Below are 25,425 nucleotides of genomic sequence, written 5' to 3'. Positions count from 1 at the left end.
CAAGCTGGTGTATGTTTTGGTTTTTGTGTGGATGTTTCTCTTAACCTTTGAATAAAACTTTTCAGGATTTAATTTTCTTGACAGGATGAAGTTGGCACAGAAAATACCGCCAGTTCTGGAGACCTTGAGAAACAGGATTCACCTCCACCAAAGCCACCTCGAACTCGCAGGTACTCCTGGAGAATTACTCATAGGAAATTGTTTATTATGGACCCATTTTATTTCCATTAGTATCTGGTTAGATGAGCATATGCACAAGAACAAATTTAGTCAGCTTATTGGTGTAAGGCAGGAATGGAGAACCTCCAGATGTAGCTGTACTACAACTCCCATCATTCTTGACCATTGGCAGTACTGGCTAGGACTAGGGGGAGTTGTGGTCTAACAACATATCTGGAGAGGCACATGGTTTCACTTTCACCTTGGGAACATTTCATAGGGTGCTGTATTTATGTAATATTCGTTTGATAATACTGTCATCAGACTCCGGTCTGGTAGTCTGTCAGATGCATTCTGTTTCTTGGCAACTTCTCTTAGGTTAGGGGGAAACATTCCCAGGCCACATCCTCCCAACAGATTCAGTTTACTCAGTTGCAAGTTAACATTTTGCATTATAGTCTTATTTTCCTAATTCAATGAAGGAAAAGCACCCTGGCTGATGAGACTCACTTTGTCCATCAGCAGACACTACTGCTCATCACATCTCACTAAAGAAAGAGTTTTATTATGTCAGCCACGTGCCTTTTCATTGAAGTGTGCTTCTGTAATGATTGTTTACTATCTCTGTGCCTGTCATATGTTCCATTTTAAGCACTTACAAACATCTTCATCCTATTTCATATTCGACATTCTTGTCCTTTCATTCATCCTTGAAGCAAGTGTAGTCATTTGATGCTTGTAGAGAAAGCTGTGCTTAAAAAATATATATCTGGATTCTCTGTAAAATAAACCCACCTAAACCCACATAACATATTTTCCCATCTATAAGATGCCCCCATGTATAAGACGCCCCCTAATTTTTGACATTATTTTAAAGGAAAAAAACCTAGTCTTATACATGGAAAAATACGGTACTTTCTGAATCTTAAGGCATGCAAGTCCATAAATCATAGTACAGTGGTACCTTGCTAGACGAACGCCTCGCGGCACGAAAAAATCGCAAGACTACAACGTTTTGCGATTTTTTTGTAGACTCGGAAGACGAAGTTTTCTATGGCCGTGCCATAGAAAATTTCGCAAGGTGAAGCAGGGCTTCCGCTGCCGCCATTGCCTGGAGCCCGACCGCCTCGCGCTTTTGCCGCCCGCCATCGCCCGGCTTCCACAGCAGCCGGATCCCCCCTCACTCACCTTAAGCCTGCCTGCCTGCGCGTGAACAGGCTGTCTGTCTGGTTGGGCGCGAGGGTCCGGCTGCTGGGGAAGGAGGGAGGGAGCCTCTCCCTGGCTCCCTGGCCCTCCTCCTGCTTCCCCCTCCCCAGAGCCTTAAAAACTTCCGGAGATGCCATGGCGGGTGAGTCGGCGCCTTTTTTTGCACTCCCCCCCCTCAATAGGAACGCATTGATTAAATTTCAGTGCATTCCTATGGGAAACCGCACTTCACAAGATGAAATTATCGCAACACGAAACGACTCTTGGAACGAATTAATTTCGTCTTGCGAGGTACCACTGTATTGTGTGTATCTGCTAACGTCTAGAGTAGCAACAGGAGAGACAATGTGGAAATATATTGTAGGTTGGTTTGCTACATTCTATATACCTGGGTGAATGTCAGGGTTATGGACCTCTGACAAACAATGTATTTTATATCTACATGCAATAAACTGGAAAATTATATAACTGTGGCCTAATTCAGACTTCAGCAGTCTAATCAAAACAAGGTTGCACGAATCAGGCAGTTAATCCAAGGATAGTCCTCCCTATACATTATTTCAGGTATGGGCTTCCCCACAGACTGCTTGTATCCCCTGGCCCTCCAACACATGCATTTCAAATTTTGCCACAAGGGGGCATGGCTTTCCTGCAGACTGCTCATAATCGCATGCTTTATTATAGATTTTAAGCAATAAATAGTAGGTTCTGGTGGTTGCCCATAGGGAGTAACAGCATGGTGCCATCTTTTCTTCATGTGTTAAATGCTTTCTTGATACTTAATGTGTTTCTGGGTTGACTTTTATTCAAATATTGGATGTAAAAGTTAAGGGTGTTTGAAGAAAGTTCTGTTTCCTGGGATTATTGCAAAACTATAGCATTTGGTTCCTATTTATTGCATTTTTGTGGATTTTGACATTCTAACTATTCTGGATAAAATGTGCCTATTTTTTTATTGTGAACGTAATTCTGAGAAAGGGTTTTTAAAGTTCATATTCTGAATAAGTAGCTTACATAATAAATGTACATAATCCTTAATTATGGAGTACTTACACAATTATTCTGTTTAGCTGCCTTGTAGAAGGAGATGTAAAAGAAGAAATTCTGCAGCCTCCAGAGCCTCATCCAGTACCACCCATTTTAACACCATCACCTCCTTCAGCTTATCCAACAGTAACAACTGTTTGGCAGGACAATGATAGATACCATCCAAAGCCTGTTCTGCACATAGTTTCTTCAGAGCATCCAACAGACCTCAATGAAAACTACAATAAGTCAGAAGAGCATCCAGGGAAGAATGAAGTCTCTGAATGTGTAGAGAAAAAGCTTGAGCGCAACTTGAGTTTTGAAATTAAAAAGGTACCCCTTCAAGAGGGGCCAAGGAGCTTTGATGGGAGCACCCTCTTGAATAGGGGACATGCAATCAAAATTAAAACTGGCTCATCTTGTGCAGTGGATAAGACATCTAAACTACAGGAACAAGGGTCAGGAGATGCTCCTACAGATACCTTCCAAAACTCTTGTATAGAATGCAATATGCAGCCACTGAATAAAGCTATAACATCCTCACCTGAAGGCCATCAGTGTCTGGTAGGTTCTGATCCTCTGCAAAGACCAGACTGTTTGCCTCTCAAAGAGAAGGGACATGCTATGTGGTCGTTACAAGGGATAAAAAATGTACAGCCAACATCAACACCAGAGGACACATCTCCAGCTGTTTTATGTCATGGGATTAAAAATCTATCTGTAGTATCGAACTCACCATCTCAAATGGATGCTCCTTCCAGTGAATCAGCAGATCATTATCACAGTGGCATGCTTCCAGTTAGAGTACCCCTTTGTTTTACAAATCCTCTGCATTCTGATGATTCTGATACAGATGAAAGAAACTCTGATGTGTCTATGACACAAAGCATGTCTAATGTTTCAACTGCAAGTGCCACAGTTTCTGTGGCTGCTGGCACAGAAAATGTTTCTGCTAGAAAAGTGTTGCCCATGTCCATTGCAAGACAGGATGCCTCAATCATAGCCGATAAAGGTAAGCTATACCAGATGCTATCTGTATTAGAAATACTAAATTCATAGAGTTGGATCCTAAGCTTGTGAAAGGGAAAGGTTCCTCATGCAACGATTTCCTCCATCCCTTCCTGAACAACATCAGCTGTGGTGTGGGAGTGCAAAATTGGACTGAGGTGCCTTGCACAAGCACATTTTCACTTGCACATACTGAAGCCATGTGCTTTTCAGTGAGTCCATCACAGACCACACTGTTCAGCAGTGTTTCCCCAACTTTCCAGAGTAGGTGTTGGGGTTGCAGCTGGAATTGCTGGGGGCTAAAAAAGATCCTTCTGCAACCTTTGGATCCAACTTATTTCATAAACAAGAGCCAACATGAAGTGGAGTAGGACTGGTTGGCCTTGGAAACATCAGCCTTGTTAGTAGGGAACAGCTGCTGTCATTCAGAGGCTCTTTAGTTGGGGAGGGGGCAGTGTCTATTAGTCACAGCTTCCAATTCTGTTAGCTTTAAGCAACCAGCTCTCCTGCATGGGTAACAAACACTGGATCCTTGTAGGGCTGATTTTTTTAATTATTTTAAAAAACACAATAGACTTATGAGTACATTGTAAATCCCCCGAGTCTAAACCACTAACTTAACTTTGGGCAGCTGTGTTAGCCAAACTTTATTGGCATTGATCCGTTTAAAATAGTTATTAGAGGTATTGGCAGGAAACAGTAACCAAAGGTTGCAGTGTTCTTTTTCCAGGCACCCGTTACCACAGACGTTTAATAGACTTGTTTAGGGCTTGCAAAGCAGGAAGATGTTTCAGGAGGGGGAAGAGGGAAAAGCACACCTTTTTCTGAACTCTTGAGAAGCCTCAATTTACTGTGCTAAAAGAATGGGAGGGTGGAGGCTTTTAGGGGTCCTCCTAACTCCCTTTCCTGAAATCTCTCCAAATAGCATGGAGGAGGACAGTTCCCTTAACACTCCAAACACAATTCCCTTTCCAAGATTTATGTGTATTGTGTTCCTGAGAGTGGTAAAGGAAAGATCTGTCCTTTTCCCTTTCCTCCTTAATAAACCTTACTTCCCTACTTGTGACAGGGAGTGTGCACCTTGCTTATCCAATTCCGAGGCACTTACTAAGGTTTGAAACATATAAATTTAGTGTGTAAGATCTTAGAGTCCAGAAAAGCAGTCACAACTGCTGCTTTAGATTACGGTAACATGCTTTCCCCCTGTGTGTTTCTGATTGAAGGTGCTGTTTAGCTTCAGTAGTACATGCTTTTGAATGGAAAAGGAAACGGGCTTTTTGGCAATTTGTCTGGAATTAACCAGTCATCTCCTGTTGTCCTTGGTGTCTCCACAGAGGTGTCCTTCAAATGCAGCCACTGCCATGTGGGAACTGCTTATCTAAGACCAGATGCTATAGGGCTGGGGGCTGCATGTGTCCAATGTTGTTGTTTCTATAGTTTGTGTTTCAGATGCACACAGTGCATTAACAAGCCAAATACACATTTGTTATACTGTATTTCCGTTGGGTCTAGTTGTTTTGCTCAGCAGTTGTCTAGATACTTGGGTGATGTTTCCTTAATTGTTCTAATAGCAGTATTTGTAGAAAGAGTGTTTGTGGTTTTTGTTGCGCATGCATCTGCTCTGACCTTTATACCTACCTTTAGGATAGAAACTATAAAATGTTAGGTGTTTAAATAAGTCTCTCCTGCTCCCCCTTTCCTTTTTTCATTTCAGTGTATGCCTTTAACGTTTTGTTGGACTGTTTTTTTCCTAATTAAAACAATATTTTACTGGTGTGTGGAAATAGCTCCACCTGAATAGGTGTGGAATTGCCTGGGTTTAATAGTAGAAGGAACAAGTTGGAACCCACACCAAAATGTAAGGTATGCTCTTCTTCAGGGTTCTGGAGTATGAGCCCTGGGCTGTTAAGTAAGTGCTGGGAGAAACTGTTCCCTCTCCTGAAACTGTTACTTGTGCTATAAGGTTCACATTTGGAGCTGGAGATTCACAGATGTAAACTAGATTGCATGCAGAGCTTATTGGGTTCATTTCCCAGTATCTCTAGATAGGGCTGAGAATGCTTCATTCTGAAATCCTGGAGAGCTGCTGCCAGTAGATAGTGCTAAGCTAGTTCAGCCAGTGGTCTGACTCAGTACAAGGTAGCTTCCTCTTTTTAAAAAAAGCATTAAAAATTTGTTGCAATGCGGTTCCTGTTGTCTGGTGACTTCCAAGATTTATGGAAGTTTTGGATTGCTGAGCACAGGATGTTGAGGGTAGGGTGGGGTGGGGAGGGTTGAAGTAGAGAAATGGAATTGGTCACTCCAAGTCCCCAATGTCTTCTAGAATCCTGAAGGTGGGTGGGGAGGTGAAGAACTCCCCTACTTGCCCTGTACAGGGATGCTTCAGAGAAGTGGGAAGGAGCAGCATACCTTCTTCCTACTCTCCAGAAATCCAACCAGCTTTCATTTGCTTTCTTCAAAGAAGCTTTGCTGACATTCTTTTCCTCCGTGAACTGGTGTAGCTGTTGTGCACAGGGGAAGGGACGGTGCATGTGATCTGCCTAGCTTTGGTACTGACGGGTCTAGTGTGCCCAGCTGTCTTGCTAGCTACCGTAACTCAGCTAGATTCTGGCTCACCTGTTGTGGGTTTGCATCCAGTCTCCTTGCTTTCTCCTTGCCAGGTGTGGGAAAGTGTTTCATAGGGTTCCTTTCCAGAGGTTCCTGTGCCAGACATTGTATATCACAGGTGCAGGAAAGGTAGGTGTGGTTTGCCATCCCTGTAATAAGTCACAGTGAGCCAGCTACCCTAGTTTATTGTGACACGTGAATGCTCCCTCTGCGTTGTATTATGGACTATGACTTGTTCTATAAATCAGTAGGTGTTGACTCTCTTGCAGTTTTGTCAACAATTACAAATCCACTTGTAAACCACATTAACCTATTTAACCTAGATCAAGGAAAATGCAGTTTGTGCATAAATGCAAGCATTGATCCAAACATATCTTCACATGAAGTAACATTTGAAGATGTAAAATTTTATATTCTACAGCAGGCATCCCCAAACTTTGGCCCTCCAGATGTTTTGGACTACAATTCCCATCATCCCTGACCACTGGTCCTGTTAGCTAGGGATCATGGGAGTTGTAGGCCAAAACATCTGGAGGGCCGCAGTTTGGGGATGCCTTCTCTACAGGTCTGGTTGCCTTAGAAGTAAAGTATCAAGCATTTATGGTCTGTTATAACAGGTGAGAAGCATAAAGGGAAGTAAAATAACAGAGAACAGCTCTTCTTCTACTGCTTATGCACAGGTTCTTAGTGAGTTGGTGCTGTAGATGTGCAGCCCCACAGATTCTGCTTTCAGATTATCATACCTGGTTAATTTTGTTCACAATTGTTTCAAAATGCCTGTATTTGAAGACATCAACACATCTGAAAAAAGAACTTCTCACATTTACTCCAGGATTAAGTCTGAAAGTCTATTCCATGTTTGAAAGGAATTGTCTACATGACATATTCATTGCCTGTGAAATAATACAATGGTGATTGAATCTGTCCAGTCTGTTCAGCAAAAATTCTAAATGTGTTTTTCACTGCTGTGCAGATTTGACTTTTTAGTAGTCCCATTAGCCTCAAATGGGTCTTCCCTCCTCTACTTGGGCAGTGTTTTCTTGTAACATTATATTAATACAACTTCTAGCTGTAATATGCAGCTTGAAAGCAGAAGTATAATATTTTGACTCTACCTGCTACTGTAGCCAAGCTCTGTAAACTGCTTGTTTTAATGCCTTGACAGCACAACTCTATTGTACCGTATGTCCATTTAGAAGTCTGTCACATTGAGTTAAATAGGATGTGCTCCCAGATTAGCATGTATAGGATTGCAGCATGAAAGAATTTCAGTTGCCATTACTTACATGACTTTCCTGTAAAAGTAGAAAGGCTGGATCCATTTTAATCTAATGGTTAGCTTGGTTAAAGGTCTGCATCCTGTCATCTTAATGAAAAAGCATTAATCTGTTGCTGCAGTTCCATGGCTTCCGCCTACTGCAGGCATCTTGCCAAGTGAATTAATACATCAGACAAGGCATCTAAATACATTGTGGGCAGCCAGCCATTTTGTGGTTATTGTACAAAACACACTTGTACAAAGCCAGCAGGGTTATGCCCGACTGTGAAAAGTATATTCAGTTAAAACCTTTATTACAAATGATTTATTATTCTGTTCCAGGCACTCTTTTACATAATGTATCTATTTAAGTGTTAAGGTGTTCTCAATTTTTGGTGACTTTAGATGCTGGTGTTTCTGAAGACTCTTCTTCTACTCCTTTACCAGAAAGAACTCCAGAATCTCTTGTGCTTGCAAGTGAGCAGAGTGAGTTTCATTGTACTGTATTGGTTTCACAAAAGCCATGAATCAAACTTGTGTATTAAAGGAGCACTTTGGCCAAATAGCGATAGATGTTGAGGTAATCAGAAGCTGGATAATGCATGTAGTGACAAACAAATAGATGTTCATGTAATTTTAGTTTGCTGCATTATTGTTTTGGCTTATATAGTGGGCTTCCACTTACCCTGGTTACCTATGGTAAAATGCTTCTGGCTTCTGCGTTGCATAGAAAAATACATGCACCCAGCCCTGTGCTGTGTTTATATAGGACTGTGCTCCTGCAGTTGTATTGTTCTCCCTTTTAGTTAGTTACTGGCTTTGGAAAGGTTAGATTTGGAAACAGACCATCAATATACAAGGGGCTATTCAACTAAATTTTACTTGGTAGACCCACTGAAATTAATTTCAGTGAGAAAAATTCATTGACTATAATTTTCAATCCCCATATTGTAATGTGTATTTTAAAAATACTGTAACTACCAATCTTGCTTAACTGTTAAGCTTTTATTGTTTTATTGAACTTGTACAGCATGTCTACTGAATAATGTATTTTAAAATTGGTTTTCATAGTCACAACTTTCCCCAAAGCTGTTATCCTTCCACGATCTGCTGAGTGGAGTTTCTCGCAAGACCAGAAACCTTCTGATCAACCAAAATGTACAGTAAGTATGGGATATTAGCTTTGGGAATATGCTTCAGGGACATACAGCAGCCAGGTGCAGCTTCTGGTCTTCAGGCCTAATTAGCCCCATTGGGTTAATTTCTCCTGCGAGGTTGCTTTAGGTAGGCCATGCTCAGCTGTCACTCACCTGACATCCTACGATATCAGGAATGAGATGGAGAAACACTGGGTGCAAGGAATGACCACGAACTCCAACTGAGAGATTCAGAGTGTATCCAATTCTTGTCTGAAAGGATCACAGCTTGCATTTGGCACCAGGTAACAAAGGGACAATTGGGAGCACAATCCTAAGCAGAGTTTTCCAATGGTTTCTTTCCCATACTTGATATCAGGGTGGCCCATGGAGGGTTGGCTACCTTTGGTTCTGGCCCTCTGACTGAAAGTGGTTCCCTGTCCCTGGGATACACCCTTTGAGGGCAAAATAACTGTCTGCTTGTTCACTCACTTTTTCTGGTAGCTCCCCAAAGTATCACTTGACTTTTGATTTCAATCCAAATGATTTCATAAAATCTTTACTCTCCCCTCATCCAAATTGTTTGTGTTTGCTTAAGAAGTTTAGCCCACTGAAGGAATAGCTGCTTCCCGTGTAAACCTGGCTGCACTCTAGAGCTTCTGCTGGGGATACTATTTAGGAAGAAAAGTTAGTGTGGAGGATGTGGTGGGAGTTTCTTGTCTTCCCCCATATTTAGAATTTGCTAATCAGAAGGCTCACTTGAGCCCAGCGTGGAATATTTTCTGTGCAACCTCTTTAGGAAAGCAACTGATATTTTACTTTGTGTGCATGTGCAAACTCTGGCATGTATGCTTGTCTTGTTTTTAGCAGAAAATGACATCTATGTAAAATTATGGGTTTAATGTTTTTATCATACTATATTGTAATTTAGGCCCCTAGAGTATTTGAAAGAGAAGAGAAGCTGTGATAAATAGGAATGTGTGGGTTAAGGCATAAACAGTTGCTAGTTTTTTTTACTTTAGGATTTGAACAAACCCCTAAGAATAATGAAGTATTAAATCAGAGCTTAATTGTGTGTGTTTGTGTGTAAAATACTCTCTCACACACTTATATACGAATGACAACAGAAAGCTTAAGGTTGGTGACTTGTCCTCCAGTTCTTATTGAATGCCAGATACTGTCATCCCTGACTGCTGGACATGCTGGTTGTAGCTGCTGAAGTTGGGTCTCCAGCAGCTTTCGTCACATGCCACACTTCTTTGTGTGGTATATAGACTTACTGGCATCTGAAGAACATCACTCTTTTGAAACTGCCTAGATGTTATGGTTGCAGTGGCAGAAATGCCAAAGGAACGATCAGCCTTTACTTTTCTCAGGATTTCATTATGCAGAAACATTTTTAAAAAGTTGATACTTCCAATTGAACATAGGAATCTAGCATAAGAATATGGTGGCCAGGTGAAAAAATAGCCAGCATTCCTGAACCTTTAAAATATGCATAAAAGGAACTTTCTCTTTTATACAACTGTTATAGTTGTAGGAGCTATGTTCTCTTTTTTCATCTAGGCATTTTATGTGTGAATGGAAATATCGAGAATGTGATTTTTTTTTTTATAAAAAAAAACTACATCTGAATCAGTAAAATACTTTTGAACCAACTTAAAAACATTTTTAATGTTAACAGGGATTGAAAATGGCGACTACACAGCTTGGTAAGCAATTAATTTTTTATCTTTAAAAGGGACTAGGTATTTTGTTAATGAAATGAGATGCTGAGCTACTGAAATATGCTGCTACTTGGCTACAATAGGTGGATTTCTCTCACCCTAGATGCATGTGGAAAGGTCATTCCACTTGTGTACGGGGAAGGCAAAATAGCATTCTGATTATGTCTTAGGCCAGGCATCGGCAACCTCCAGCCCGTGGGCCGGAGTCGCCCGCTCGGCAAGTCCTCCGCGCACTGCATTAAACCGGCAGTGTGGTGTGGGGACTCGCCGAGCGGCGCCAGAAATGGCGCCTGCGTGACGCTGGAAATTGCTTCTGTGCAGGTGCGATTTCCAGCAGCTGCAGAAGCAATTTCCGGCCCCCTGGACATGGGCAGCGCCGGAAATTGCTTCTGCGCATGTCCAGCCCACGGACAATAGTCCGCGGGAAAGCTCCGGCCCATGGCCAGAAAACGTTGCCGACGCCTGTCTTAGGCCTCATGGGGCTGCTGCTCTGAGACTGGATGTAGGGGACTGCTGCTTGAAAGGGGGAGCTAAATAATCCTGTGTAAGAGCGGAACAGGTTTTCATACTCATTTACCAGTATTTTTGTTTATAAATAGCAGCTGTCCTTGTGAAGGTTGTTTAAGCTAGGTTAGAATACAGGAGAGTAGCTTCTGACCAAACATTGGTTAATCAACAGTTCCTGAAGTAGGAAGTCAGTATTCTGAAAAAAAATTCTGTTCAAGTAATGAGGCTTTGACAGATGAATGCCTTGATCTAGAAGCTTCATGTACACAACTCCTTCTCAGTGCAACTGCTTCCCATTTCATTGCAATCAGTCAGGCTTTTATTGTTCGTAGCCAATGGCCATTACAATGCAGCTCACAGATGGACAAGGCAACCCAGCATATAAATTACATCACAATATTGATAGCTCCACTTACACATGTCATTGCAGGAAATGTGATGCCCTTCCTTGCATTACTCAGAATATTTTTTTATTTGTCTTCCAATGTGTGAGACTTTGACATGCTAGTCTTGAAGCCAAAATTATGCCTTTTAATATGGATATAACTTTAAGGAACAAATTATTTCAGTATCAGGCCAATATCTACAAAGTTGCTTTTAGTTTTATAATACTAGGCCTTTGGAAACACTCTAAACCAGGCATCCCCAAACTTCGGCCCTCCAGATGTTTTGGACTACAATTCCCATCTTCCCCAACCACTGGTCCTGTTATCTAGGGATCATGGGAGTTGTAGGCCAAAACATCTGGAGGGCCGCAGTTTGGGGATGCCTGCTCTAAACCATACTTAGGACAAAACTGGATATTAACAGAAATTTGTTTTTATAACTGAATACTTAGAATTGCAAATACTAACTGCATGTGTCAGTGAATTTCTTTTTCCTCCCCAGATCATCCTGAGATAGCAGACAAATCACAGATTGATACTATACCTCAGCTTCCTCTTTCCAGTCCTGTTGTTAAAAGAGGTCCAGCACCAGAAGTTCCAGTTGAGACAGATATTGGTAAATGGTGGCTTTTTATTGTTTTCTAGCATTTGGTTATCGCAAACTACTTGACCTGTATGTAACTCTTGTAGGGTGGCTTTTGAAAATACATGATGTATATTATTTGACCAATGGTTAATGTATCAGGAGGAAACAGTTTATTTCTTGGTAGCCACGAAATCTCTTTTGTAACAGCTAAAGGTTTAATTCATTGTGGATAAGGAGTAATAATTGTGGAAATTGCAGCACATAGTTGAGATGTCAAACTAGGATAAAAGTTTGTTAGGCTAGTGACACTAAAATGTTATACAAGTTCTAAGATATACAGTATGGGCATAATTTAGCACCATTAATCTGGATGAGGTTCAGCAGGAAAGATTACTTTAAATGCAGTCAGTAATTGTGAAAATTACTTCAGTTTGTGAGTAAGCTGAGCATGTAAGTATTTCAGACTCTTAATTTTTACAATTTATTATTCCCACAGCGAATATATGAGAGGCATCTCACACGGGTTGTGATACTTGCTTTATAAACATGCCTGCTTATTTTGTCCCTTTCCCATTTCTTTTGCTCTTTTGGGCGAGGTGCTTGAATCATAATGAACACTTGAAGAATAGCCCCTTAGATTGAGAACTTGTTTCAAAACAGCAGAGTCCTATCTTTTATATGTGTTTCCTATATTGGCTTTTCATTAGTAATTTTTCTATTCTTTTGCTACTGTAAGGGGGAGGGCTTATAGGGAACAGCCCCCCCTCATCAGGTCGAGTTCTTCGCAGAGCAGCAAGTCAAGTAGCAGATCAGATTACAGGAATCAGGCAGTAGAGAGAGGGGGGAGAGGCTCTGACAGCATGAGAGAGTCTCAACACCGAGTAGAGAAGGAAGCAGCTGGGGAGGAAATGACAGGATTGGCCACGGGAGAGCAGTCAGAAGGACGCCCCCCCCCCCGACGCCTGAATTGAGGCGCACGGCACCCCGTAGGGCAAGAGGGAGGCACTTTGGGGTTCCCAAGCTGTTATGTTGGGCGCAAACCAGAAAGAAGCCATTGCGAGGTTCTGACTCTGACTAAGCAGATATGTTTTCCAGACTCTTTGCACTGTAAATAATATGCACAATAAAAACACCTTAAAGACAAGGAGGTGTGGAGCGTCGTTACTCAAGAGTAGCCACAAGAACCTCTGACAGCTACATTCATTTTTTTCAACTTAAAATAGTTCTTTTCCCCTTTCCCTTTTTTAGGTTTTGGTAACCGTTGTGGAAAACCAAGAGGACCGAGAGAACCACCTTCAGAATGGACATGATGCAAGAACAAATAGACATTTTTAAATTATACTGGAATATTCCAAGTGCCACTGAACTCGATCAATAAATAGTATTCCACTTTTTATTTTTGGGGACTAACACAGTGTACATGCAACTATCACAATGGTACACTCTTCTATACATCCACACAAACATCAAGCATTCACAAGAGTGTTTTCTAGTATTGTAATCTAACTTTACTGGGGCCATCAATCTGCCTTACTACATTTAGGAGAAAGTATTACATATGGTTTATTTTGTTACTTCAAGTATTATTGCCTTAATGTCTTTTAACCTGTTACACACTGTTTATAGACATGTTAATATGGTGAAACTTTTGACAAATTGAGTTTATGGACTTTTTTGCTAACGTTTGATTACCATGTACACTTTATTTTGTATATGTACAGGGAAAGCAGGTATATAATTTGATAAAGCTGCAATCATAAAGTATTAACAGAAGGTGTAAGAAATCTCTGCATGACCTAATTTTTTGTGTACCTTGTAAATTATTTGCCCTAATGTTTTAGTAAATAGTTTTCATTTTAAAAAAAGTTGGGCGCACATCCACAATTACAGGATAGCAGAGATGAAGATTGTAATACATTTTGTAAATTGTAAGCAAAAGGTTATTTTTATATTACATACAGTTTCACTGTCAGTCATAATTTGTCCTGGTTTTCATCTAGTCATGGAGTCCATAAGTGCCTTGAAAATAACAGATTTTAGCATGAATATGTTCACTGATTGAGATCAGCATATCAACTTATTTGAACTGCCAGTAAAAAAAGAGAACACTTCAACTCACTCTAGTTATCATTTGTAATATATCTGTTAAGAATCTGTAGAACCAGCTTCTAAAAAGAAAGCATTTAAGAGTGTAAATTTATTTTACAAGCCTTTCAGAGCCACACTGGTAAGAGACCATTGAGACAACTTCAGTGTACCAATGAGTATTGCTCTTACCCTTCACATGATGTGTGTGTAAAACAGGCATCCCCAAACTTCCGCCCTCCAGATGTTTTGGACTACAATTCCCATCATCCCTGACCACTGGTCCTGTTAGCGAGGGATCATGGGAGTTGTAGGCCAAAACATCTGGAGGGCCGCAGTTTAACCCACAGCGCCACCAGTGTCCCTTTAGTACATGGGTAGAAAAGCCTAAAATACAAATTTTCCACGGCCCTCTCGCAGCTATTGTGGCTCATTTACCAGAAGCAATGTATTTAGTGTTAACTTTGAAGTGTATACTTGATTCTGACGAAACTAAACCACCTGAAGCAAATTATACAGCAGGATGGCCCCAATATCTGAAACCAAAAGGGCACACTGGTTGCCAGATGTGGAATTTTTCTCAGCTCTTCTGAATTTTTTTCATCACTATTGAAAATATACAGATTCAAGATTTATTCTCATAAGGATCCACTACACATATGTGTTTGTTTCTGTATTAGAGAATATTTAAATTAAATAACTCATTTATTTACTGGTGTTTCACAGATATCATGCACAGGGCAGCAGTTGGGGAAACCTAATGATGCTCTAGAGCAGGGGTGTCAAACTCAAATTCATCGGGGGCCGCATCAGCAGTTTGGTCACCCTCAAAGGGCCGGTTGTGTCTGTAGGACTATGTGTCCACTCTTTATTACCATAAATTATTGTCACTGCATTCAATTATTACTGTTTTTTGTAATAATGTAAGCTCATTCCCGCCCCCACGCGGATCACATTCCTGCGTTGTGGCGTGTGTGTGTGGGAGGGGATGTAAACGAGGGAAATTTGAACAAAAGGTGGGGATTGACGGCTTCCCGGGGGGGGGGGGGGCTCAACTAAACCTTCGGCAGGAAGGAGAAAGCCATTGCTGGGATTAAAAACCTGCAGGTGGAAAGAGGGCTTCCCTCTCCCGCCCTGCGCACACCCAAACCCCGCTAGGCATGATGCCACACGCTGCAACCCACCCCATGCTTTGGAGAGGGGCAGGAACATGCGGTGCAGCGCCAACTCCCTGCTTTGCTTTTGCATCCTCCCTCCTCAGCGCCAGAGTCCCTTCCCCTCGCGCTGAGGGAGGGCAGCGGATTTCTCGAGGAGGAAGGCGGCGGCAGCCCCAGCGGACGTGCATCTTCGCCTCAGAGCTGCTCTTCCCCCCACCCACGCTGTTGTCGTCTTTGCCGCCGCCTCTCCCTACCGGGACTGCAGGCAGAGGAGGCTTGAAACCCCCCCAAAAAAATTCCCCTCCCACCTACTCAAACCGCGAGGCGACTCCATCTGGAGCCCTACATCACGAGGGGCTGAGAGGAGGAGCGGCAGAGCGGGAAGAGCAGGAACCCGTGCCGTCGCCTCCCTCCCGGCCGCCCCCCAGGGAGCAGCTCCGCCGGAACTGAGAAGCCAAAGGGCAGCTCGGGGGGGGGGGGGGGCAGAGCAAAAGCCAGGCACCCTCCTGAGTGTCTATGAGGAGAAAACGGGGGAAGAGGGAAGAGAAACCCGGCTCCATCAAGAGAGCGACTGTTGCGTTTCGCCTACTTCCCCCTCAGGCTCACTCCGCGTCCCTTTCGCCCGCTCGCTCGCCCACCTCCCGGATGCAGCCAAGGAGAGGAAGGGAAGCAGGCGGCGGCGGCTCCCCAGTGCCGCCTCACTCGCTCTCGGAGACAACAGCAAAGCCCGCCAAAAAAAAATCCAGCGCTGCTCCGTCCCGGCACCAACTTTGCCGGCGGCGCCTGTAGGGCTTTCCTACCTCCTCGGCGGGCTTCCTCCTCCTCCTCCTGCATCTCACTTCCCCGTCTGGCCGCTGTGCCACCGCCTCCCTCAGCCTCATTCGAAATTGAAATCCCCTGGCCAAGGCCGTCAGCACGGCTCCAGCGCCCCGGCCTCCGCCTGCAGCCCCGCCCCCGGTTTTGACCCTCGGCCAATCGCAGGCTCCATAACTACTGTCAGCGGTTAGTGTCGGCGGCGGCTACGCGGGCCACATGATGAGGTCTGGCGGGCCGGATTAGGCCCCCGGGCCTTGTGTTTGACACCTATGCTCTAGAGATATGATACAGTGTAAAAATATGAATATATGCTTTCATGTTTTCCATATAAAAATCCTGCCCAACACACACAGAAACAGGATTAGTCTCTTGAGTTCAGTAAGGCACTTCATACTGTTTAAGAACTTCAGATTAAAAGTAATATTGGTCTTTTCCATCAATTCTTGGATGTTAAAATGCTCTCGTCAGGGTCTGAATGTAACAGTGTGGCACTTGATCTAGTCCAGGAGTGGTTGTTAACAAATTTCAAAGGAATGAATAATGAACCAGAGGACTACAAACACACCTGTTTCAGCATGCACCCCTTTCTCCATGAGGCTTGAGGGAAAATTTTCCCCGACTTTCAGTGGTGTCAAGACACTATTCTGCCCAAACAAGTGGAATCGTCGCAATAACAATAGTCAAAAATTTTAATTGGCTATACAGGTCAGGCCAAATGTGTGGAACTCCTTATTTGCTTGGGGAAATTGTTTAAACTGGCTTGAAGCCTATTAATCCCAATTTATTATTTTTATGCTGCCCATCTGACTGGGTTGCAGATAGTTATTTCCTTGATATCTGACGGAATGGCGTTCCACAGGATGGGCACAACCGCCCTTTGGGCAAAATGATTTTTGGAAGGTAGAAGAGAAGACAAATTTGGCTGTAGTGGTGGAGGCCCCATTTATGCCAGCAGATGGTCTGTGGTCAGAAAGGTTTGCTGAAATACTGGTGTGTATTACTTATGATTTCAGTAGCAAAGCAATCTTATAAGGCACTCACAGTAAATAAAAACAGAATCAGATTTTTTCCCAGGGAACAAGTTTTATTGAGAATGTGAAACAAAAAGCAATTTACAATTTAACTACTGAAAGCTGTTCCACAAAATGGAATTCATTACAATAAAAGCAAGGGATGGTGAAGGGGAAGGGATGAGTTGTGAGAGGCAAAGGAGGCATTTGGGGGGGAAAGGCAGAGGAATGAGATGGTAATTGGAAAGTGGGTGAGAAAACTGTTAAAAGGGGACCAACGTATCTTTTCTTTATACAGTGGTATTTTGGTTTACAAACTTAATCTGTTCTGGAAGTCCATTCTTAAACCAAAGCCGTTCTTAAACTGAGGCACACGTTCTTTAATTAGGCCTTCCACCATTCGGCTTCCGTTCGTAGACAGAGGTAAAGTTTGCTAACCAGAACACTACTTCTGGTTTGCGGAGTTCTCATACTGAATAGTTCGCAAACAGGGTTGTAGTCTGAAAACAATGCCAAATGGAGCCAGGAGTAAGAGTTCTTCCAAAAGGCGGCAGGCTTTCCTTTGCCACAGCAAGACTCGAGGGGCAATGATGGCTTGAGTGGCTACAGACATTGCTGATGAAACCTGGGAGCTAATCAGGCTGAGTTCCCAGCAAGACTGCGTGCGAGTTCAAAGAGTTTAAGGGAATTATAGTATTTGGAAAAATGACTCCAGTGGCAGATGAAGAAAAGACTCCAGCAAATAACTGGAAGGATTGACTGGTTTTTTGGTGCATTAAAAAATAATAATCCAAAGTTGAATATTGACTATAAGTGGGTGTACTGCAGTAGTGATTAGATGGTCCCATGAGAACTCTGATCAATAGTCAACTGCTAAGTGATGTCTTGAGTAGAACTGGGAAGTGGAGGTTAGGTTTTCATAAATCCAAGTCCTCAGACTAGCACTGCCAGAGAGCTGGGCCCTTTTCTACTGAGCAGTCTTTTCCAACCTGACACTGTGCTGATGTATTAGACCAGGGGTAGGCAACCTAAGGCCCGTGGGCTGGATGCGGCCCAATCACCTCAATCCGGCCCATGGATGGTCCAGGAATCGGCGTGTTTTTTACATGAGTAGAATGTGTCCTTTTATTTAAAATGGATCTCTGGGTTATTTGTGGGGCATAGCAATTTGTTCAGCTTCCCCCCCCAAAATATAGTCCGGCCCACTACAATGTCTGAGGGACGGTGGATCGGCCCACGGCTGAAAAAGGTTGCTGACCCCTGTTTTAGACTACAATCCATCAGCCTTGGCCAGGAAGAGTGCAAATTGTGTCTGAAGCATTTGAAGGATGCCGTGTACAATAGAAGATATCCTTAGTACATAGTGTTTTCAGAATGTGCCAAAACTGCATCACTTTTGGTACATATCTTCTGGGGGATGGCTATTTCAAAGAATGGATGCCACAACAGAAAAGGTCCTCTTCCTGGTTGTTGTAAGATGAAATTCCACAAGAGGTTCTGCAGAGGATCTTTAAACACTAGTAAGTTAAGTGCAGGAGATCTTGAGGTAACCAGAGCCTAAAATAATGGCCTAATTCCTGTATTAAATGTTAGGGTTTAGGGAAATGTTCAAGGTGTATGTATGCAGCTGAAGGAACTATGAGGGGATGGGTTGATAAAGGACCTTAAGGTGGGGTTGGCAAACCAAGCAAGCAGGGGTGGTATCCCCTCATACATAACATTGTAAGAATATAATCCCACAACAGTTTGTGTGGTTGGTTGCTGATTGGTGGCACTGCAAACGGCACCATGACAACACACTAGTCCAAGAACTGCTGTGCCGTCATGGCAGCATCCCAGACCAAGGAGGAAGGACATGGGTGACCCAGGCCAGTGAGTGGGTGGGTGTCCCCAGAAGTGGGCAGATAAGACAGCCAGCCACTGGATTTACAGTGGTGGTGGCATGAGATGAAGGTGATCCACACCGAGCCTTTCAACCAGTGATTTCCAAGGCTGAAAGGATCAGTATGGTGCAAACTTTGCAAGCATTTCTATGTTCCCCTTCACTGCCATAGATGATAGGGGAGGGGGAGCAGAGGGGGAAAGTTCCACTTCACCTCTCTCCCTCCACCGAATGCTGCTGCCACCACCATGGCTGTTAGAGAGGGAAAGGGGAGATAAGCCTGTTGTTTAAAATGACAGTAGCAGCTGTGACTGGGAGGTCTGGTGAGATAATAGTAATAGCCCATCCATCTATCTGGCTGGGTTGCCCCAGCCACTCTGGGTGGTTTCCAACACATAGAAAAACATTGAACATTAAAAACTTCCTGTTACAGGGCTGCCTTCAGGATGTCTGCTAAAAGTTGTGTAGTTGTATAAAGAGAGGAAGAGGTATCCCAGGGGTTGTGGGGTGTGGCAGGCAGGTGGGGTGGACAAGTAAGTGGGCAGAGGTGGTAGCTCCTATAAAAGGGGGAAAAAGTGTTTGATCTGCCAACCACTACATGCTGCTGCTCACCTTTGGCACCAACTGTGATCTGTTTGGGGAATATTTCTGTTTATATATAGTTTGGGGTTTAATAATAATTCTTCTATCCCTGAGTAAAGAATTCCATATTTCATGGAAGGAGATGTAATAAAGTACAAACTTACATTTTGGAGGGAAATGTTGAAGGTAAGAAACTGCTATCTCAACGCCAACTATAAAAATCAATCATAGTCTGGATTTTTTTAAAGCCACTAAAATGAGCTGTAATAATTTGTCAAAATAATTCCACAAAATATCTAGGGATTCTTATAAAAACAACTTATTTCAAAACTATCCTGTGTAGATGAGGTTTCTTAATGCCAAGTTTTTTGAACGGAAATGCATAGGTGCATGTATGACTCCACCAATGGTCATTTCAGGCAATTATAAATATATTGATAGAAAATAAAATAATTGGTATCGATTTTTAAAATCCAATTTTTAATGTTATCTTTTGTTGATAGTCCCATCAAATGCAATACAGAAAATATACATAACATTAGTCTTGACCTAATCTCAAAATCTCTACTAAAAAGGACAAAAAAAATTACAATCCGTTTCTGTGACTTTTAGATCTTAAAGAGGGACAAATGAGAAAAATCTTAGGTTATGGAGGAAGAACAAATTTGTAGCCCATGCAGTTGCAGTGCATGTTATTTTCTAGGTCAATTAGCAAGGAGTTTGAAAGAAAGAAGTTTGGCATGTTGTTTAAAAGAAAACAAGCATTTTCAAATTCTGCCTTTGTGAACAAGCAATGCAAAATTTGCAGTGCTTTGTCACCAAGTGAAGGCATTATGGTAGCTCCAGAGACAAATGCACTGTGCATTTTCTCATTATTGGTTCCTATAAGTTGAGATGGTTGTGATGTACCGGTATCTATAAATACATTCATCCACATGTTCTTCATTCTATCTGCAGCGCCTCCATTTTCTCCTAGCCATCTCATATTTACATTAGACAGCTTTACACTGTAATGCGACTGACGTCAGGAAACAGCCAGTTTGTCTTATCAATGTGACAACTGAAAAAGTATAGAATAAACTCAAGACAATATATTCTTCATTCTCTGGATCCTAGCTATAATTGCTATGCCCGCTCCCAGTGGCTGCATCCTAACATGTAATGCTGTGGCATGGGACAATACATCTAGCCTCCCACAGCCCTTGCACACCCCTCATCCTATCTCAAAATTAAATATTTTCCAATCTTAGCTATGTTAAGTGAAAACAAGCAACCTTTGTAAATTATTTTTGTGATTAACCACAGTTCATCCTGACTCAGTCAACCCAGCATCCTGCAGTAATCCAAAATGGAACCAAAAGCTTACACATTCTCCACAGATGCACAGGCTCAGGGAGGGAGAGGGGAGAAAGGAAGGCAGGTACATGCCTAGGAAGAGCTAGGCTTGTTCTTGTAACTCTTGAGGAACTTGTTCACAAAGTTCACTGTTATATAGGATGCTGTTCAGACCTCCAAGTTTGGACTCTAAATTCTTAAATCACAGTATTAATCAGAAATTCTGCCTCTCATTTATGTAAATTCTCAAACTGATAAGTCTCTTATGAGTCACATTAAAGTGCCTTAAACCTGCAACATTTAACGGACAAGCCAAAATACAATTTTTTTAGTCAGAGATGACCTCCGTGAGTACAGAAAGAGGGGGCAAAATGAATGATACAATGTATTATTTACAGTATTTATTTTAAAACAAATAGAAAATGATTGCTTTCAAATGCTTTAACTATTGTTAAGCAAACTTAGAAGTTCAATTTACTTGATCATTGGGGTATGTGTAAGAGACAAGTTTAATTATACAGAAACTAGACATTCCACTTTTTTCCTTGTTAAAAAAAACAACAAAAAACACTGAGCCATTGGACTGAAAAAGATGAGACAAACCGCCACTGGCAATCCCCACCCTAAGTTAACTACTGTCTAAGTATGTTGGACTTATCCCAAAGCAGTGAACAATTTGGTGATATGTGAAGACTGCTTCTTTAAATGTTTACCCATAAATAAGTCTCAAAGAGTTTAATGGGATTTATTGCCATGCTGCCTTATTTTCAAATGCAAATGATTTTATAGAATAGTACCACATAAAAGCTCTGTGAAGTTGTGGGAGGCAATGTTTGCATTTCCTACATTAGATACAGTTGCCATCACAAAACCCACCAATTCAGCAAAGTTTGGCAAAGAAAGATGAAGTCTAATAGATGTTCTGCCACTTTCACAGTGTCTGTCAGGTCAATAATTGTAGTCAGATTAGCAGCAACAATCAGTTTAGCTGCCTGTTCTCTTGCCACTTTTATGCTAAACATGGCAGTCAGCTGAGTTTTACTCAAGAGAAGAGCCATCAAAATTAACGAACCTAACTCATCATGTTCATTAATTTAAATATGTATAGAAGACTACAACCCTTAGTCCTCTACTGTAAGCTTTTTTTAAGTAACTCTATTTAGGGCAGAAATTAGTACAATTTAATCTTAACTGTTCCAGTGTTCACTACTGTTCCAATGTGCAGTCACTAAGAACCTGTAGTCTAGCAACATTTGGATGGCTGCAGGTTTCCCAACCTAAACACTACTGGTCCTGTAGGGTGAGGCTGTCAAAAAATATTTTAAAGTTTTTAAACTGATTGCAAATACAAGTTTTACTAGGCCTGCTATTTCCTTCTGTAAATCCCCTGCAAAACCACATACAAAGTTTAGCAGGCTTTTCTGCTTCATGACACATTTGCAGTATCTCCACCCTTCTCTTTTTGCAGGGTTTTATATAAGGAACTATGGAAACCATGAGGATACCACTTACCCAGAAAAAGTTATATGGTATTAATACCATAATAATTGTACTAGGGCAGGAAAATCTGAAATGGATTTATACACTCAATACAGATACCATACTTTCTGGACTAACCTGGAATATAACTATAATCTCTGCATTCTTCAGCATAGTGACTGAGACATGACTGCAATTCACAGGACAGATTTCTCATAACCACTAAGGTAAAGGGACCCCTGACCATTAGGTCTAGTCGTGACCGACTCTGGGGTTGCGCACTCATCTCGCATTATTGGCCGAGGGAGCCGGCGTATAGCTTCCAGGTCATGTGGCCAGCATGACAAAGCCGCTTCTGGCAAACCAGAGCAGCACATGGAAACACCGTTTACCTTCCCGCTGTAGCGGTTCCTATTTATCTACTTGCATTTTGACGTGCTTTTGAACTGCTAGGTTGGCAGGAGCTGGGACCAAGCAACAGGAGCTCACCCCGTCACAGGGATTCGAACTGCCGACCTTCTGATCAGCAAGCCCTAGGCTCAATACTTTGGCCACCTCATGAGAAGAGAAGAATCCTTGGAAAAGACCCTGATGTTGGGAAAGATTGAGGGCACTAGGAGAAGGGGACGACAGAGGACAAGATGGTTGGACAGTGTTCTCGAAGCTACGAACATGAGTTTGACCAAACTGCGGGAGGCAGTGAAAGACAGGAGTGCCTGGCGTGCTATGGTCTATGGGGTCACGAAGAGTCGGACACGACTAAACGACTAAACAACAACAACAACAACAGGTTCAGTGGTTTAACCACAGCGCCACCTGGGTCCCGCTCATAACCACTACTAGCCTGTTAAAAATGTGACTATTGCAACAAGGTGGCAACATGGGGAAAATGTAGAAAAAATAGACTAAAGACCAATAATTTTATTCTTTGACTATTTTTTTAAAACTACTACCGTATTAGTGGATAGACTAATAGCAATTGATGTAATTGAACCAATGACTAACTGAAGTAATTGATAAATACGTAAACAAATATAAGAATGGTTCATTAAAGGAAGAACTGTAATGAGGGCCTTTTTGGTGGCTAATCCCAGACTCTGGAACTCCCATTATTATTATTATTAACCGTCCTATACCCAGAGGTCTCAGGGCGGTTCACAGAACAAAATCAAAATATACCACCACAAAATAAAAACAACGCCCTAATAACCCCCTCTCCTAATAAAACCTAATAACCCCCTCCCCCCAATACCCACGTTTTAAAAGGGCATAGGATTTGTCAATGAAATCAACCAAAGGCCTGATTAAAAAGGAATGCTTTTGCCTGGTGCCTAAAGGTGTACAGTACTGTAATATGAAGGTGCCAAGCGAACCTCCCCGGGTATCTTGGGTTACAGACGCTTCAGGTTAGAGACTCCGCTAACCCAGAAATAGTACCTCGAGCTAAGAACTTTGCTTCAGGATGAGAAAAGAAATCCCATGGCGGCAGCATGGCGGCCCCAGTAGCTAAAGTGGTACCTCAGGTTAAGAACAGATCTCCAGAACGAAATAAGTTCTTAACCCGAGGTACACGTGCAATTTCATCCTCCTACATTAACTGGAAGTGGGTCAAGGGAAATCTTTAATGAGCAATCCTCGTACATAGAAACTTATTTGCATTAGCCACTAGCCAGAGCAAGAAAGCTATCTCATTTTGAGGTATGGCAATAACAGTTATATTTAAACATTATTTAATAGTGGTCCCACAAGTACAGTGGTACCTCTACTTACAAATAACTCTACTTACGAATTTTTCTACTTACAAATGGAGCTCCATCCGCCAACTTGGATGCGGTTTAGATAGGGTTGCTTCGACTTGCGAATTTTTTCTCCCAATGCATTCCTATGGGATTCGACTTACAAATGTGTGTTCAGAATGCATTAAATTTGTAAGTAGAGGTACCACTGTATACTATATTTGATCTTATTCTTACCTTTTGAAATAGCATTTGTGTAGGAAGAGCTTCAGTTTTTTTTTAGAGTTTTAAAAGCATTCACCCACATAAATACATAATTATGCATACTGTAACTGTATACCAGCATTATAAGGAGGAAAAATGATTTCCGCTTGAGGTGGGCACAGGGCAAGAATACATCACCTCATCAACTATTTAACCAGAGTTATCGCAAGAACAGAGGGAGGCAACTAATCCACTTTTAACTATCTTCAGTCTATGGCTGCTGCACAAAATTTACAACATAACCTTCCGCATGTTTACTCAAAAGCAAACCCCACAGTGGGTCAACAGTGTTTGTCTCCAGGCAAGTGTCCTTGCTTGTAGCCCTGCAGTGGAAACCTCTGCCCATCTCACCTGCCCCCTTAGGCTGGCCACCTGCTTCCTCTTCAGCATCAGTCTCTCTCTCTCTCCCACCTCCCTGCCATGTGTGGGCTGGCACTGCCTTCCTTGCAGAGCCCTGATGTTACTGGACTACAACTCCCATCCCTGCTTACCTACGGTACCCCTGGCTGGGGCACGTGGGAGTTGATGAAATCCCAACAAAATGCGGAAGACCACGGGTCCCCCACTGCTGCCTTGCAGGGCTGTTGGAAGGATCGCAGCCAGGCAGTGCGCATGAAACGCTTTAAACACCTGAAAGCATTATACATACTGTACCTAGGCTTTAAGTCAAGCCATCTCCTCAGAAACAACAAGTCCCCCGCCCTGAGTTTAGTAGGCCTTAACTGCAACCTACTGCTATAGAGCTTTCAAAAAATAAATAAATGCACACACGTCTCTGTATATCTCTGGAAAGAAAAACATACTGATCTCGGACGACGACGACACCGTCATGGTTTTTTCACACGGGCACCATCTTAGGAGGGGTAATTCTCTTGTGTGAGGGAGAGGGAAGGAAAGGCGGGGGAGAGGTGCCTCTTCTAAGATGGCTGCCGCCCTCAGCTCCACACGCTCAGCCGTCAGCAGCCCCGTTTAAGAAACGAGAGCGCGGCCCGATTAAGCGCAAACGCCTTTTTGGGCGACCGAAAGTCGTCTGCTCTCGCCTGCAACCCTCGGCCGAACGTTATCCGTTTATGAAGGGCAACGTGGGAAGAGCTGCGCTGCGCCACCCGAGCAACGCAGCCGCTCAGCCGCCGCGGAGAGGAAGGGAAATATAACTCGCCGCAGAGATGGAAGCCGCCTCCGCCGCCAACGGCCCTCTCCCAGGTGGCCGGTCGCCTCTCTCTGCCCCTATGCCACCTGAAGTAACGCAGGGAATCCGCGACAAGCTCCGACTCGCCCGGCCTCCCCTTTCTAACTGCGCCACTAGCGGCGGCAGCCGCTGCTGCTGCATAAAAGCGAGCAGGCGGGCCGCAGCGGCCCGAGTTCAAACCCCGCTCGGCGATTGGCGGCTTTCTTTGTCCGTCCAATCGTGGCGCCGCTTCCATTGGGAGGGGAGAGCGGCGGTCGCGGGCCGTGAGCCCGCCTCTCTCTCTC

The 25,425-nt window shown here is 42.9% G+C and overlaps 1 protein-coding gene across 6 annotated transcripts in view; it reads left to right on the top strand.

Annotated features, from left to right (window-relative positions):
• Positions 1 to 13,720, top strand: part of PTPN12 (protein tyrosine phosphatase non-receptor type 12) — a 53,357-nt gene extending 39,637 nt beyond the window's left edge. For all 6 annotated transcript variants that reach the window (XM_060279521.1, XM_035128671.2, XM_035128675.2 and 3 more), the window contains 7 exons: positions 85 to 170; positions 2,436 to 3,403; positions 7,670 to 7,750; positions 8,336 to 8,427; positions 10,085 to 10,112; positions 11,523 to 11,636; positions 12,855 to 13,720. In XM_060279521.1, coding sequence (XP_060135504.1) covers positions 85 to 170; positions 2,436 to 3,403; positions 7,670 to 7,750; positions 8,336 to 8,427; positions 10,085 to 10,112; positions 11,523 to 11,636; positions 12,855 to 12,916 — 1,431 coding nt within the window. In that variant the 3' untranslated portion in view covers positions 12,917 to 13,720. The remainder of the gene's footprint in view (positions 1 to 84; positions 171 to 2,435; positions 3,404 to 7,669; positions 7,751 to 8,335; positions 8,428 to 10,084; positions 10,113 to 11,522; positions 11,637 to 12,854) is intronic.
• The last annotated feature ends 11,705 nt before the right edge of the window (positions 13,721 to 25,425 follow it).

The sequence above is a fragment of the Zootoca vivipara genome, chromosome 10 (genome assembly GCF_963506605.1).
Source record: "Zootoca vivipara chromosome 10, rZooViv1.1, whole genome shotgun sequence".
Taxonomy (NCBI): domain Eukaryota; kingdom Metazoa; phylum Chordata; class Lepidosauria; order Squamata; family Lacertidae; genus Zootoca; species Zootoca vivipara.
This window is presented reverse-complemented; position numbering and strand designations above follow the sequence as displayed.